This window comes from Malania oleifera, chromosome 2 (genome assembly GCF_029873635.1).
Source record: "Malania oleifera isolate guangnan ecotype guangnan chromosome 2, ASM2987363v1, whole genome shotgun sequence".
Lineage (NCBI taxonomy): Eukaryota > Viridiplantae > Streptophyta > Magnoliopsida > Santalales > Ximeniaceae > Malania > Malania oleifera.
Window position 1 is genome coordinate 13172540 of NC_080418.1, and position 14362 is coordinate 13186901.

The 14362-nt window shown below is 35.3% G+C and overlaps 1 protein-coding gene across 3 annotated transcripts; it reads right to left on the minus strand.

Annotated features, from left to right (window-relative positions):
* Positions 1–4251: 4251 nt before the first annotated feature.
* Positions 4252–10830, minus strand: LOC131148961 (telomere repeat-binding protein 5-like). Of its 3 annotated transcripts, none has more exons than XM_058098952.1 (10): positions 10525–10830; positions 8936–9127; positions 7939–8797; positions 7615–7824; positions 7454–7495; positions 7277–7356; positions 6518–6759; positions 5754–6062; positions 5540–5603; positions 4252–4999 (listed from the first exon to the last, which is right to left on the minus strand). In XM_058098952.1, the coding sequence occupies exons 2-10, from the start codon at positions 9014–9016 to the stop codon at positions 4826–4828; spliced, it is 2061 nt and encodes a 686-aa protein (XP_057954935.1). In that variant the 5' UTR covers positions 9017–9127; positions 10525–10830; the 3' UTR covers positions 4252–4825. The 3 variants fall into 3 exon arrangements, with proteins under 3 accessions (XP_057954935.1, XP_057954936.1, XP_057954934.1); XM_058098953.1 differs by having other exon boundaries at positions 7454–7489; positions 10525–10829; XM_058098951.1 differs by having other exon boundaries at positions 7454–7516; positions 10525–10829.
* Positions 10831–14362: the final 3532 nt, after the last annotated feature.

The following is a 14362-nucleotide window of genomic DNA, read 5'->3' on the forward strand; positions in this document are numbered from 1 at the left end:
TTTTTTATAGGACACACACATACACATACGCACATTAAAGTGTGTTAATCATTCTTGGAATGGATTCTAGTAAGGTGCTACCACATTAATTTTTTATTTAAGAAATTAACAGTTACCTTCTCTATTCACAAAAGTACTCTCGAATTCAAAGTCTTTAAAATGGGTTTTTCCTTATTTTTATCTTTTCAAAACTAAAATAAAGTAGCGACTATGTTTTCAAAAAATCAATGGATTGGTTTCAGGATAATATCTTATTTCACAAAAATGGTACTCTATGAGACGGGAATGGTATAAAAGGAATTGTGGAATATCATAAAATGGGAGAAGGTTAAAGAGTGAATGGAAATTAGATTAGAAAAAGGAGGAGAGTGAGGGAAGAGAGTAGACTAGGGCAAATGAAAGTAAGAAAGAGGGGGAGAGAGAGATAAAGTGATAGTAAAAAAGTTGAATAAAGTTGAAGGTCTTTTATAATAGAAATTATACAAATTCATAATCCTTCCTTGTCCTACCACATCAATTCTATAGTTACAAATGCTAAATTAAACACATTAATTCTAATCATAAAAAATATTTTAAAACCTAATTATTATATTTGACTTCTCTCTCGGCCTTATAAATTTTTTGAGGGTTGGCAACAAGTGATTCACCCAGTGCTAAACCATATGCAAACTGAATGGGTCGTTAATTTTGGGTCAAAGCAAAATTGGGCTGGCCCACAGAGCAAGGGCTTTGCTCGGATTGGGCCTAGAATCCCCAGCTATCAGACTGGGCCAATGGAGTTCAGGCCTGAGCATGCCTACACATTTTGTCACTTAAATTATTTTTCCAATGCCCATTGGGACAGCTCTAAAGCCGATGTGTGCAGTTGAGCCCACGTTGACCAAAACTGGCCCATATCACACGGAGATAGACCAATTTGGGGCCCGTTTAGCTGTGAAAGCATTTTTTATTTTTTGATTTTTAATTTTTCATAAAATCATACAAATGTTAACTTATTTTTTTAATTTTTCAAGATCCAAATTAAAAATTAGAAAATACAGAGTTTAAATATGCAAAATTATTTTTTTTATTTTTTATTTCAAGATTTCAAAATAATCAAACTTATTTTCCAATTCTTCAAATTTTATAAAAGGTAATGTTTGAAATCATCATGTTAAATTTAAATTTATATGAATTTAGTATGAATTATATCTATAATTCACACATATTAAAATCCAAGATTTGAATTCCATACTTTTTCATATACGAAGTAAGAGTTAGAAATTTAGGAAAAAATAATATAAAAAATTTTTAAAATTTTTTACATAAATATAAAAAAATAAAAAATAAGATGACATTTTTTAAGTATTAAAAAAATAAAAAATTTAAAAAACAAATAGGCCAAAACTATATATTGATTTTTATTTATTTCATACAAATATTATAACAATAAAAAATTAGTTAATTAATTTTTAATATATTTTTAAAAAAACTAAAATAAAATTTATTTTACACTGTGATTGTAATGATAGAATAGGATGTTGTAGTAGCTCCCATCTAATATTTTAGGATAATACCTTATTTCACAAGTGGTACCCTATAAATTAGTTATTGTATGAAAAGAAATAAGGAAATATGGTGAACAAAGTTAGAAGAGAGTAGACCGTGGGCGGAGGAAGGTACGAGAGAGGGAGAAAGAGGAATAAAGTGATATTTGGTCATTCTGCAAGCACTGAATTAACCTTTTACAATAGAAAATATAAACCTTCTAGGTCAAACCATCACAATTCTACAGTTATAAATGATAAATGAATATATTCGCGGTAAATTAGGTGCAACTCTTATATAAGATAAGATAAGAAATGGACGACTCAGATGGTATGAACATTGATAACGTACACCACATAATACGCCAGTGAGAAAAAGTGAGTTAGCTATTATGGCGGGCAGTAGGAGGGGTAAGGATAAACCTAAAATAACTTGGAAGGAGATGGTGAATAAGAATTTAATAATCCTAAATCTGTCAAAAAAATAATTTATGATCGCATAAATTGGTAGAAAGTGATTCATATAACTGACCCCGCCTAATGAGAGTTAAAGTTTGGTTTTGTTATTGTTGTTGTATTTTTTTTTATCAAGAAAAAAATTTAAAAATATAATTAATTAGAAGAAAAACTATATTAATCATTAATTAAATTTTGGTTGTGCCCAAACATGAAAGACAAATTTTGACTCATAAAATTGCCAGAGAGAGAGAGAGAGTGAGGAGAAACTTTCTCTCATAGGTCCCAGCAGGGACATCCTGACCTCAAGTTCACTGAAGAAATTTCCACCACAACTAAAGGATTATTCCCCCAAATAACAGGAAGAGCAAACAAAAAAAAGAAAAATAGAAAAGGAAGATAAGAGAAGAAATAAAAGTTCCAAACCTCTGATTGGACCCCACCCCCCTTATACATATCTCTCCACAAAGAAAATTAGTGAAGAGAGAGAAGCCATCTAAATCTAATTATAGCCACAAAAGCTTCACTCATTTTATCTACCCTTTGATTTCATTAAATTGGGAAATTGGGGAGATTGTTTTTTGATGAAAGGGATGGAGGGTCTGGTCCGTCTCACCAATAAAGCAATGCCATGGGGAAAGGAGGTAGAGTCACAGGCTGTTGTCCAATCAAGTGCTTCCACCTGGCATCTCCATCTCCATCTGCTGGCTAGTCCATTTCCTGAGGTTGGCTGCTTGGCTTCCCATTAATGGTGACCATTAGTATTAGGCATTAGGTAGGCAGATAAGACATTAACCTTAGCATTCATTATTAACCCATCTCTGAATGCATTTTCTTCCTTCTTCTTTCTTCTTTATTCTTTCTTTATTATCCTTCCTAAAGTTTGAATATGGATTTCCAAAATAGAAATCACATGGTTGAACCTACTAGCTGTGCCCTAGCCCTGGTTGATTACAGAAGGACAGCTTGAAAAGAACAAATATTTACAAAATATTATTTATTGGGATGCCTTCATAAGTTTCATAACCGCCTTATTAAGTTATAGTAGTTATTTATTTATTTATTTTTCAAAAAAAAGCATGATTTGTCGACCCTACCTTCTTTACAATGACAGTAAAAAGAAACATGAAAAATTGTTACTAAACATTTGACTTTAGTTCTTTAGGTAAAAAAAAATTTATCTTAACTCTTCACATGTGTTGTCCGTATTTAATCTTTATTGCTTTTGTAGCAGTAAAGTCAAGTTTCTGAGGCAAACTGTCATTTTGAATGCCTTCAATTCAATTTGTGTGAAAATCAAGTTCATATTAAAGCAGACACACGTAAGAAAAAATTATCCCGAGAGTTTTAAAGTTAGTGATTTAGTTTATAAGCAAACCTTACATAATATTGTTCAAAAAAACCATTGCATATATATATGCCTATGAGAAATAGAGATCTACACAGAAACAAAAAATTATATGCATACCTACTTAAAAAATTGAAGCGACACTTGATCATCATTAAAGTAGACTGTAAACTCTCTTTTAGTTAACATGTCTAAATTAGACAAGACAAGAATATCCTCCCCAAAAGCCATAAGAACAGCCTTTCTGTTTTTCAGATTTGTCCAAGATGAACCTGCAATTTGTAGATCCAAATAATCAAAGTACAAAGAACACCCTCATTTTTTAACCTTAACCCCCTAGGGTTTTACTCCTTTTAAGATATAAGAACTAGGCAAACAGGACTCTACATTATTAAAGTATACCCCATTAGTCAAGTCCTTTCAAATTAAAAATACCACCCCACTCTCTCTCTCTCTCTCTCTCTCTCTCTCCTGCCCAAACCCTAATTTGTTTTGTTTGGCAACTGTAATGCCTACATCCTTACGTGGGAAAAAGCCAAATGGCCAAGTAATGCTATTGAGCCAGGCTTCTTTGGAATAATAGCTCGTGGCTGCACGTGCTATCTCACCCTCTTAATGCACTTCCTAACCAACCAAGCAGGCCGGGCAGCCCACATTTTATGCCTTTGGTTTTCATTCCCCATGAAACCTAACCATTAGGCTGTCAGAAGTCAGAACCATGACAGTAACCTTACTCTTCTAATAGAGATCCAATTGGCTGTTAGATCTGAATCCTCTGATCTACTTTTTTGGACCACCACCCCAACCATTACAGTAAACACAAAGCAATTTTAAAGATTAAGAAATCCTACCATATATATATATATATATATATATATATATATATATATAAAACAATAATAATTCAGTGTAAGGTATTGGTTTCCTGAGGCTATGCCCAAATGCCAAACAGATTATCAATCCAAAGAATTCCTTACAATTGGGGAAGTGAAGCATTACAGACTACAGAGTTATTCATACCACTGCCATTGATGATCAACCCGAAAAAGCAATATGGTAAAGATTACAAATCACTACAGAAACTACAACAAACAACTTGGTTTCCTATTTCTTCCATTTTTTTTTTTGGGGATCCCCTTTTCCACTGGAAAAAAATAAAATAAAATTCCCAGATTAGGAAAGCTAATAGAAAACGCCAACAAGACGACGGGGCGCTCCAACGAATTCAGTTAGCAGGCTCTTATTCTGTCAACCATTTACACGCGCCAATCTCTCCCTCACCCCGTGCAGGAAAAGAATCGAACCGCGTCAAGAGCATAGATAATTTACAAGAATTTCTTCTTCATACTGGTGGTCATGTGTTTTTTTTTTTTTCTTTTTTTCTTTTTTTACAGAGTTGTGATATTTAACAGAATAAATCTTCTCTAAAGCCATCACCTGCATGCATGTGCTTGTGCACTCTTTATCTTCATTAAGAGGAAAAAGAGAGCTGCTCTCAGAGGAGAAGGCAAGTCTCTGGAGGGGGCTGTTTGAGCTGTTGCTTGGACTGCTGCTGGGACCAGTAGGCATGGGCTGTGAGGACTCTGTCCAGCAGTTCCTGGGGTACGGGCTCTCCCCTCCTTTGCTGAGGGGATATTCTTGCCGTGTGCACCAGTGTTTTCCACTTATCCTGCACCACCACAACCCAAATACCATGTGAGCTTTTTATATATATACATATCATTAATACAAAAGGCAATTCATATCATGAAGACAAAAGGAAATTCATATGCAGGGCGCTTTAGGTGAAGATTCATTGGGCTGTGTATATAATTTAGGGAAAGGTGGGTCTTCAAGGCGTGTAGGATTAGAATTGAAGAGATTCCTTGAGCTGGGACAGTTGGATAAGATTACCAATCATTTACCAGAAGCACAAGCAACCATTCTCCAAAGAGATCAAAACGTGAATCCATGTGCACCAAAACTTCACAGACTGACTTTCGGAGTTTTAAACACACAAACCGAAAAATAAAAACAATCAAAGGACCAGGAAGAAAAAACCACACAAGCGTGCGCGCAGACATCTTAGATTGCAGAAAACCCACAAAAGTTTGCAGGAACCCAAGGGCAAAACATGAGATTAAGGTAACATGGTAAAAATGATTGTGATCATGCCATGATGATAAAACTGCAATTGTAGAGTTGAAAAGGAGAGAATCAGATTCCATACCTTCAAATCAACATAAGTTCGATGCTTTGCATTATCAAAGGCTCGAAGTTTGACATCACGCCACCTGCAGAATGAAAAAGTCATTACGAATGCTGCATCCACATACTTCTTCATGCAAGAGTAAAAGTTTTGGTGATTCAAGCAGAGTTTCCAATCAGCGGTATCACAGAAGTTAACCAATAAATCCAGGCGAGGTTTCTCCCCTCAATCATACCTTCCAGTTCCAAGTTTCTCAACTGCTTGAACCAGCGCTTCGACTTCAGAGACAGAAAATGGTCGACGGATTCGACGCTGTGCAACCTCAGATCTCTTGGATTTCCGGTGTGCTGGGACAACAGTCAGTGCCTCCATGCTCACCGCAGGAACAGCAATCAATGCCCGCGAATCTGCTGCACTTTTTTCCATCGACATGTCAGTAGGAGAGGGTGCTGAATCATGATCGCTTTCAATGCAATTTCCTAAATTGGTCACAGGAGGATCTGGTGACACATCAGAAGCCCCTTGAGTTGAAGTGGGTGGATACCTGGTCACATGAACATATTAGCCACGAGCAGGCTAAATTGAATTCTCGGTTTTTGTCTGTAGAACAGGCTGTAAACTCCCACATTATGCACTAAAATTCAATTACAAGTAACCACAAAATTAATATAGAAATAGTAATGGAAAAAAAATGTATGCAATTTATATTGTGATTCGGGAAACTAAAGATATTCACTTCTTGGATCAGCTCTGCATTTTTCCAAATGCTTTTTGTAACTAAAACAAGTTTTGTATATCCAATTTTCTGTAAAACCTAGCCTCTTTCTCAATAAAATAGTCATTCAAAAAATTATACTCACATATTCACACGTTCAATGAATAACCATGCCATTGCCAACTCAAATGCATGCAACTACCGCACTTAAGTGGTAAACAGCAATGACTCAGATCAAATTCTAGAAGTTACATAAGTATGAGTTCAGAGTGTACTTGCATTACCTTGTTAAAGGCTGAGGTGCATCGCAAGGGATGAGAAAGGGATGAGCTTCTTGACACAGTGACGTGGAAGCTTGTGAAGGATTAGGCTCCAAGGTAAAGCCCAGAGCATCTAATTTTTTATCATGAGAAATTCCAGCCTGAAGAAGAGTTTTGTTGTCATCTCTAACCTTCTTCCCCTGAATATGAACACCGACACATAATCCACCTCCGAGTATAGCAGCCACTGCCTCCATAACAGCTCGCTATATAACAATTAGACGATGTCAGAACGAGGGCATAAAAGTATATAACCATTATTAACCAATGAATGAGCCTTGTACAAAAATGAGCTGGCCATGGGGTTGCTTTACGGGAAAAAAAGGGACAAAATAAAGGAGTTGATAGAACAATAAAGACAAAAAGAATGAAGGAAAGTCCATACAAAATAAATTACTTTGACCAGCACTGCTAAAAATGCACTCTCAAGGAAGTCCACAGAATAGGCAAACTGACACGTGTGCGCACACACATGACAAAACAGGAAAAAAAAAAAAAAAAAGCAACAATTGAAGTCCCCTTAACTTTATTGCAAAACAATAACTCTCCGCACAAAACATGCACAACGAAAATTTGGAATATAGATTACAAAAAATACACAACCACCATGATTTCAACTATTGTCAAACATAAATATGTTTTATATGCAATAGAATAAAATTTTCCCTCAGAAAGTACCCAATAATACTCTCATCCAAACAATAATGATTGACAACCAAATACCTTCAAGGAACCAACAGTTGCTGTTTCTGGAATATCAATAAAGAGCTCAGGCACTCTGAAGGACTTGATCCTAAGTTTCACTGAGCAAAAAGAAAAGACACCTTCATGTAAGAACTTTGTATGTCACAAAGTCAAAAGAGTATATATAAATCACTCCTCCATCGAAGGTCCTCCTACCTTGGGAATCCCTGGATTGGCCGGAAGCACGTTGACCTGCTACTGAAGAAGATTTTCCAGTGGTTGCACAATAAGTTAAGCTAATTAGGCAAAAATTTAAAAGTGGAAATAAATTGAAATAGTGAAACGAATAAAGAAGAGGTTACAAGTTAGAATTAGACCTCCATGTTTGTCCGCACAAGAACCAGAAGCATCCCCATTAATGCCCTTATCAAGCAAATTAGGAATGCTGTCACTACTAATTCCTCCATCAGAATTCGATGCTGAGCTACAATCAAATAGCTTTCTTTTTTTGAAAGGATAATTCCTCTGAGACCTTGGGCGTTTGTTACAGGTTTTCCTATTACGGTAGATGGGCTTCAATTCCCCGTCTGGAAACACCGCAATAGCTTCCAATGAATGAACATAAAGGAAAATAAAATAGCCTTTTAAATAATATATACGAGACAAACTTGGAAAAAAAAAAGGGACCCACAACCACTCACCAATATTAGAAAGCTCCTCATTCTTCGGAGATACTCTCCAATATTTCGAAGCCAACAGCTTCCTTATTCTTCGGTCGCCAATACGCGATGGTGGCCTAAAGGTCTTTGTTGTGGTGCTAGGTTGAGTGCACCCAGAAGAGTTTTCATCATCATCTCTACTAACTAACTTTACATCTTCCCGACATGGGGAAAAAGAACCACAAGGAATGCGGTCCCTGCACAGTGGCGCCTTGGCACTACAGTCTGAACTGACCAATACAGAGGGTTTCCCATTGCAAACCACAGGGTCCTCTGCAGCACACTGGCCAGTTTCAGAACCAACTTTAACCTTTGCAGTCTTGAGCGGTTCAGCTTTAATATCTCTGTTAGGTTGTTCATTCTCTAAATTATGATGGCTAGACTCGCCATCCCTAGACAATCCTACCCCAACTTTCCTAGCAAAATTTCCAATATCACTCTTGCTTTTGCCGAGTACCAACTTCTCTGCAGAACCAACCCTCTGTGGGCAATCACAAGTCGTAATTGCTGAAGCAACTCCTGAAAATGCATCATTGCGGACATATGTAAATTCCTTCAAAGTATTGCTTGGGTTGTGAACTTGTGACCCAAGCTCAGGAAAAAAGAAACCTTTATCACAGTTCCCTTGATCAAAAGACTCTACTTTCAATGGACTCTCTTCATCCCTTTGTTCTTTTTTGACAGCATCTTTAAAGATCTCAGACTGATCTTTTCCAGCTGGTGTGTTGGCAGCCGGAGAAAAACTCTCTCCCTCCAGCAATAACTTGCCAGCTACGGTTGCCAATAAATCAAATGCACAAGGCTGATTATCTTGAACTTTCTTCCAAAATGAACCCCTCTTCTGAAACAAGCAAGAAGCAATATGAACATAGATCAGCATTTCAGAAACAAAGACCAAAAGAAATGGAAAACAATGGGAAAAAAATGACAGGGAGATGGAAGCCCGGCCAAAAAGTAGTTACGAAAAATATGTGCTTACCCTAGCTGATCTGGTAGCTCGGGGCATAGTGGGCACCTGATAGCCATTAAATCCATAGTCTAGCCTTTTCTGCAACACCATATCTCATAAAGCATACCAATAAGAGCTCACCAAACACAGAAAATGAGAAACCCCATATCCATTTTACAGTCTAAAAGAACACCACATAAGTGATTTCACTCAAATGAGACCCTGTCAAGGAAGGAAAATCAGATATGAGCATAACTGGCCGTAGTCAAATAAAATGCCAAAAAAAACAAAAAAAAAAAAGAATATTAATACGAATCCAGAAACAGCAAACAACAGTTAGGTAATACATGAATAGAAACCAAGAAAAAAGGATGGATCGGAAGTATTCCACATCAGATACATTTAGAAAAATAATAATGCACAAAGGCACTTACACTAATAACAGAAAAACCAGAATAAAGACCTAACATTCTGCAATCGACCTGAGGTCCATGGAGAAAAAGAGAAGGAAATTGGCTACACAATAATTTCAATTATGTGGAATTCAAAAATCATAATTTAATGAGAAATTACTTTTGTGGGTCTGGGGTTTATGAGATTTGAGTAAAAGTCCAAATCAATTTAGAAAATGAAGTAACCAAAAATAGCGGAATTGGGCTAGGCTAGGCCACCAATTCCATTTCCAAACCCTCAATTTCCACAACCAACCACAACCAAACCAAAATCTACCGTGATCACTGAGTTCCCACATGCCCCTGCGGAGTGAAGAAGCGTGATTTGTTCTTCCTAAAAGCTCAAAAAATATACGCCAAAACCCACACAAATGCTTGGAAGCACGCCCAACAAGAACCCAAAAAAAAAAAGGTTTGGATCCAACACATGCAACTTCAATCAGATCCGCACAATCTGTATTAAAAATACAAACTTTTACCCAGAAACGTCAGAATTTACACGCACAAAAACCAAATTATGTGAAAAGAGGCGTTAAGTATGAATAATAAAACATGGATGCAAAGATTTAACGTCCGCCTGTTTGCGCTAGCTCAGAACATAGAATAATTCGTGTCAATTGAACCTCAGATAGTTCTTCTCTACAATTTTTCAGACATAAATACTATTTATTTCTCGCTTTGTGCATGTGATTGTGTGCGAGGGTGTTTTGAGGGTGCAAAAACCACCACAAAACCCTCATGTTGAGGATCCAAATATCGGATTCTTCTGCAACACAGAGAAATAAATAAATGAAAAAACAAAGAAACCCAGAAAAATAAATAAATAAATTGTGCGCTAAAGATCTAAAACCCTTAACAAGGATCAATGACCAAAAAAAAACTCCCGCAATTTAGATAAATTGATCATAAAAAATTTTAAATGGGTTTCATTAACTGACAAGAATTTAAAGAGAAAAATCAAGTTTTCGGACACGATTGCTCCAGCAACAAAATTCTACACACTAAAACATCAGATCGAACCCATCGGAAAGGAAAATGGAAATAAGAAAGCAACTTTCGGACGCAATTAGAAGAAACAAACCAACTTCTCATGAAAATTATAACAGCCGAAAAATTCCAAATTTAACGAAATTAGGAAAGAAAATCCAGGAAAACCCATCGGCTCACCTCATAGGAACGATTTTGACGTCGGATTTTCCAGGAAATTCTCCAGAGTTTAAAAATTTTCCCCGACAAAGCGAAATTCCAGCGAATTGCAGTGGAATTTGCAGGCGAATGTAAGATCGGGAAATGGATAGAGAAATCCAACAACAAATCTCAGGAAATGAGAATTTCCTTTCTCCAACTTCTCTCTATCCCATGATTTCTGAGAAAACTTAGTTTCAGACGCTACCCTTAATTTTCTCTTTCTAAATTTTTTTTTTCCTTCTCTCTCTCTTTCTGATCGCCAAAACCCTCTGAAAACCACCCAACCTTTGCTTAAACCCCCAGCTCTTATATCATTGACCCCTGCCCACCGGCCCTATCGGTAAAAGCCCATTTCCTACCGGCTACAGCCGGTGCCAAAACCACCTAAAGACCGGTTCTTCGTCGTTGTGACACTGCCTTGGTCCCAGGTGGTACGGATCTCGCCACGTGGCATGGGTACTTGATCGTGCGGCTGTTCCGACCCGCACGATCGAGAAAAACGTTGGGTCACGATTTCGTGTGTGTATGTCGTAATTTTGGCACCAGAAGTTGGGACAAATTAATTTTTTCTATTTCCGTAAATTCTAAATGTAAATATATAAATATAAATGTTTTTTGGAGAAAAAGAAAATAAGAAGAGTGGGGCCGTGGGGCATGCGGCATTTAAGAATTGAGACAGCACAAAAATGAAAAAACGTTCATTCTTGCCTGTAATGGAATATTCTATTTCTTGGATTTCCAATCGTACCCCAATTTTTTTTCCCAATTTTATGTCTAATTTATGGGAATAAAATTCAATGGGCAAACAATTGGTTCCCAGTTACATAAAAAATTGCAATCGTATTTTTTTATTGAAAAAAAAAATATTTGTGCTCATGTAATGTAGCCTAGTTGTGGACACACTTTTTGTATTGTTTTCGATCTTAAATTTATAAAAATAACGAAGAATTATGTAAATAATGGTCTAGTTGTGGTGATTAGGGTAATTTAGAAAGAATATTAAACTTAATGTTGCCAAGAAAAGGGCAATTTAGGAACAATGATAAAAAAAATGCGCATTAAAAATTGTCCTAAGTTTTTTAAGTTATGGAAAAATTGAAAAAATAAAAAAACATATTATTTTTTATTTATAATAAATAAAATATTATATTCAATTACAAAAGGACAAACTGGTAACCATGCCTACTCACTGCAACTATGAATCAACCACCTCCAACACAAGTGTACATCAAATATATACAAATGTTGAAGGATTAATAAAGGTGTCTGACCCACTTGATCTAAGGCCGAGTTTACTAAAGGACTTTTAATTAATATTAACCGACCATCCTGAATATTTATACCAAACTAAGCTATTCAAATTTTCATTCATGAGAAACGAGACCTCACTTGTTCGTGTACAACAAGGTGGATCATGGGAGTCAATGCTTATTTATTTATGTAGTGTTTTATAGTAGGAGAATGCAAACGGTCCGTTCGGCCAAATTTAAATAATTAATCCAAAATTTTCGGTTAACAATAATCTTTAATCGAATCGACCGAATTAGGTGTTATAACCAACCGTACTCGACCAAACCAACTTTTCGGGTAAATTGGTTAGTCGAATTTGATCGAAATAATTTTAAATTAATTATAAAAATAAAATATTATTGCAAATTTTAAAATTAATTATAAAATTAATGTTTTCCATTTCTTTTAATTGTAAGAGCTGAATTAAGAGAATGACATTAATTTAATAAATAAATTAAGAAAATCAAACAATTATATAATATATAATATATCAGTTATATTTAATATTACTAATTTATATTTAGTTTTTAATTAATTAGTGATTCGGGTAATTTGATTAACCGAATTAAAATTCCCCATACTCAAATCAAAAACTGAAAACTTGAAATTTTCCAAATTAGTAATTGAACTGAACCGAATTGACCGAACTCGATCGGTTAATTCTGTTAATTCGAATAAACCCGAATTATGTTCATCCTTATTTTACAATATGAATTACGGAACTTATATTTTAATTTGTGAATTCAAAAAAAACATGACTACGCTGCATAAATTTGTATTAAGTGTCTTTCACATCCATATAAATTCATATTTATGTCACAAAATCTATACTCGTAAACACTACCTTAGCCAATTTAGATTTACGTAGATTTTGAAGAAATTTAGTACTTGAACCACTCAAGTCGAACCAAATTTCATGCTTTCATTTGTAACATAAGAATTAGAAATTATAAACAAATGTTTTCTAATTTTTTTTATGAATTTATAAAAAAATTATAATATATATTATTTCCACAAGAAAATAATGGAAAAAATATTTATTGTTAGTCATTTATTTCAAACAAATGTTGTGAAAATTAAAAATTAGTTAATATTTTTGTAATCTTTTAAAAATCTAAAATGCAAACTAAAAAGTTTTTTGTATAATGAATGAACTCTTAAAATTCCTTAAACATTACTGTGTAATAAATGTCAACTGGGCTTAGCTAAATAGTCAAGTTATATATATTACAATGCATTTGCAAGATTATAACTTAGGTTTTATATTTGAATTTCTATGAATTTAAACATTCGTGAGACAAAAATATATTAATTTCTATACAAATTCATATAAATTCAAATTTCAGATTTTAAAAACCTTTAAATTAAAATTTCAAATTAGAATTAATTTGTAAAAATTTGAATAAAGTAATGTATATATTATTTTGAGATTTTTAAAAATAATTAAATAAGAGGGAATTTTCTTTGTAACAATATAAATTATTTCTAAAAAACATCTAAAATGATTTTCGTAAAAAAATATCTAATTTTAATTATAGTCTGATTGGAAGAATAAGTCGAAATGTCAAAGAAAAAAAATTCGGGGTAAAAAATATGTGGCCTTTCGTTCATACCGCATGCCACGTATGACTAAAGTGTGCAAGCCTACGTGGAAAAGAACCGATCCCTTATTGGCCACATATCAAGTCAGCATTATCTAAAATAAATAAATAAAATAGAAAATAACTTTTTAATACCATAGATACGAACGGACGGACGCTGGTATAGAAACGCGACGGTGAGCGGGGAATCAGTTCCGTCAGAGCCGGGGTTACGTGCCGGCCGGAGAGCCAGACGGCGTTAGATCCGGAGATAAGGCGTGGTGCATGTGGTGGGCCCGCGTAGAGTGGTGGGCCCATTGGATTATTGAAGGTGTCAAGGAGGGGAAGAATGGTGGGCCCTTGTCCATTTGGGCTTTCCGCGACGGTTACACCGTCAGTGGTCGACACCTGTCACCCGAGAACACCGCCTCGCCAAGAACATGGTCACTCCCTCACTCTCAGGTTTAACCCCCCTACCACCTCGTCCGCGATACAAGTGGCGCTGCCCCAGTGGCTTATAACCGCAAAACTTCTATTCCTCCGCCGTATCTTTAGCAAAATGGTAAGTACGTGCGCTAGTTGGTGGGTGAGACGCTAAAGTGCGATGCGTGTACGGACGCTTCGAATCGTGGCCGTCCACTTTTGAGACCCCGATCGGGGTCGTTGATGGAATCTGACGGTCGTAAATGGATGCATCTCGTGCGGAAATTGTGAAAATTTAGCAGGAAGACACGTGTTCAAATATTAAAATAAATCACAATTTAGAATACTTATAACTTAGCACATATGTTTATTTAGGAGAGATTTCCTTGTATCTTTTTGCAATCCTTTCATCAATATTAACATATGTCAATAATATTTTTTTTATTATGAATGAATAAGTATCCTTTACTAAAAAATAATAAATAAATAATAAGCACGCGTGCTAGGAATGCTACTTCAAATTT

What these genes read in the sequence shown, in the direction of transcription:
- LOC131148961 (XM_058098951.1), bottom strand. Translation starts at nt 9,016, where the DNA reads ATGGTGTTGCAGAAAAGGCTAGACTATGGATTTAATGGCTATCAGGTG. An exon ending in GAGCTACCAGATCAGCTAGG is followed by an intron (nt 8,798 to 8,935) that starts GTAAGCACATAT and finishes TGCTTGTTTCAG; the next exon opens with AAGAGGGGTTCATTTTGGAA. An exon ending in CCAATCCAGGGATTCCCAAG is followed by an intron (nt 7,357 to 7,453) that starts GTAGGAGGACCT and finishes CTTTTTGCTCAG; the next exon opens with TGAAACTTAGGATCAAGTCC.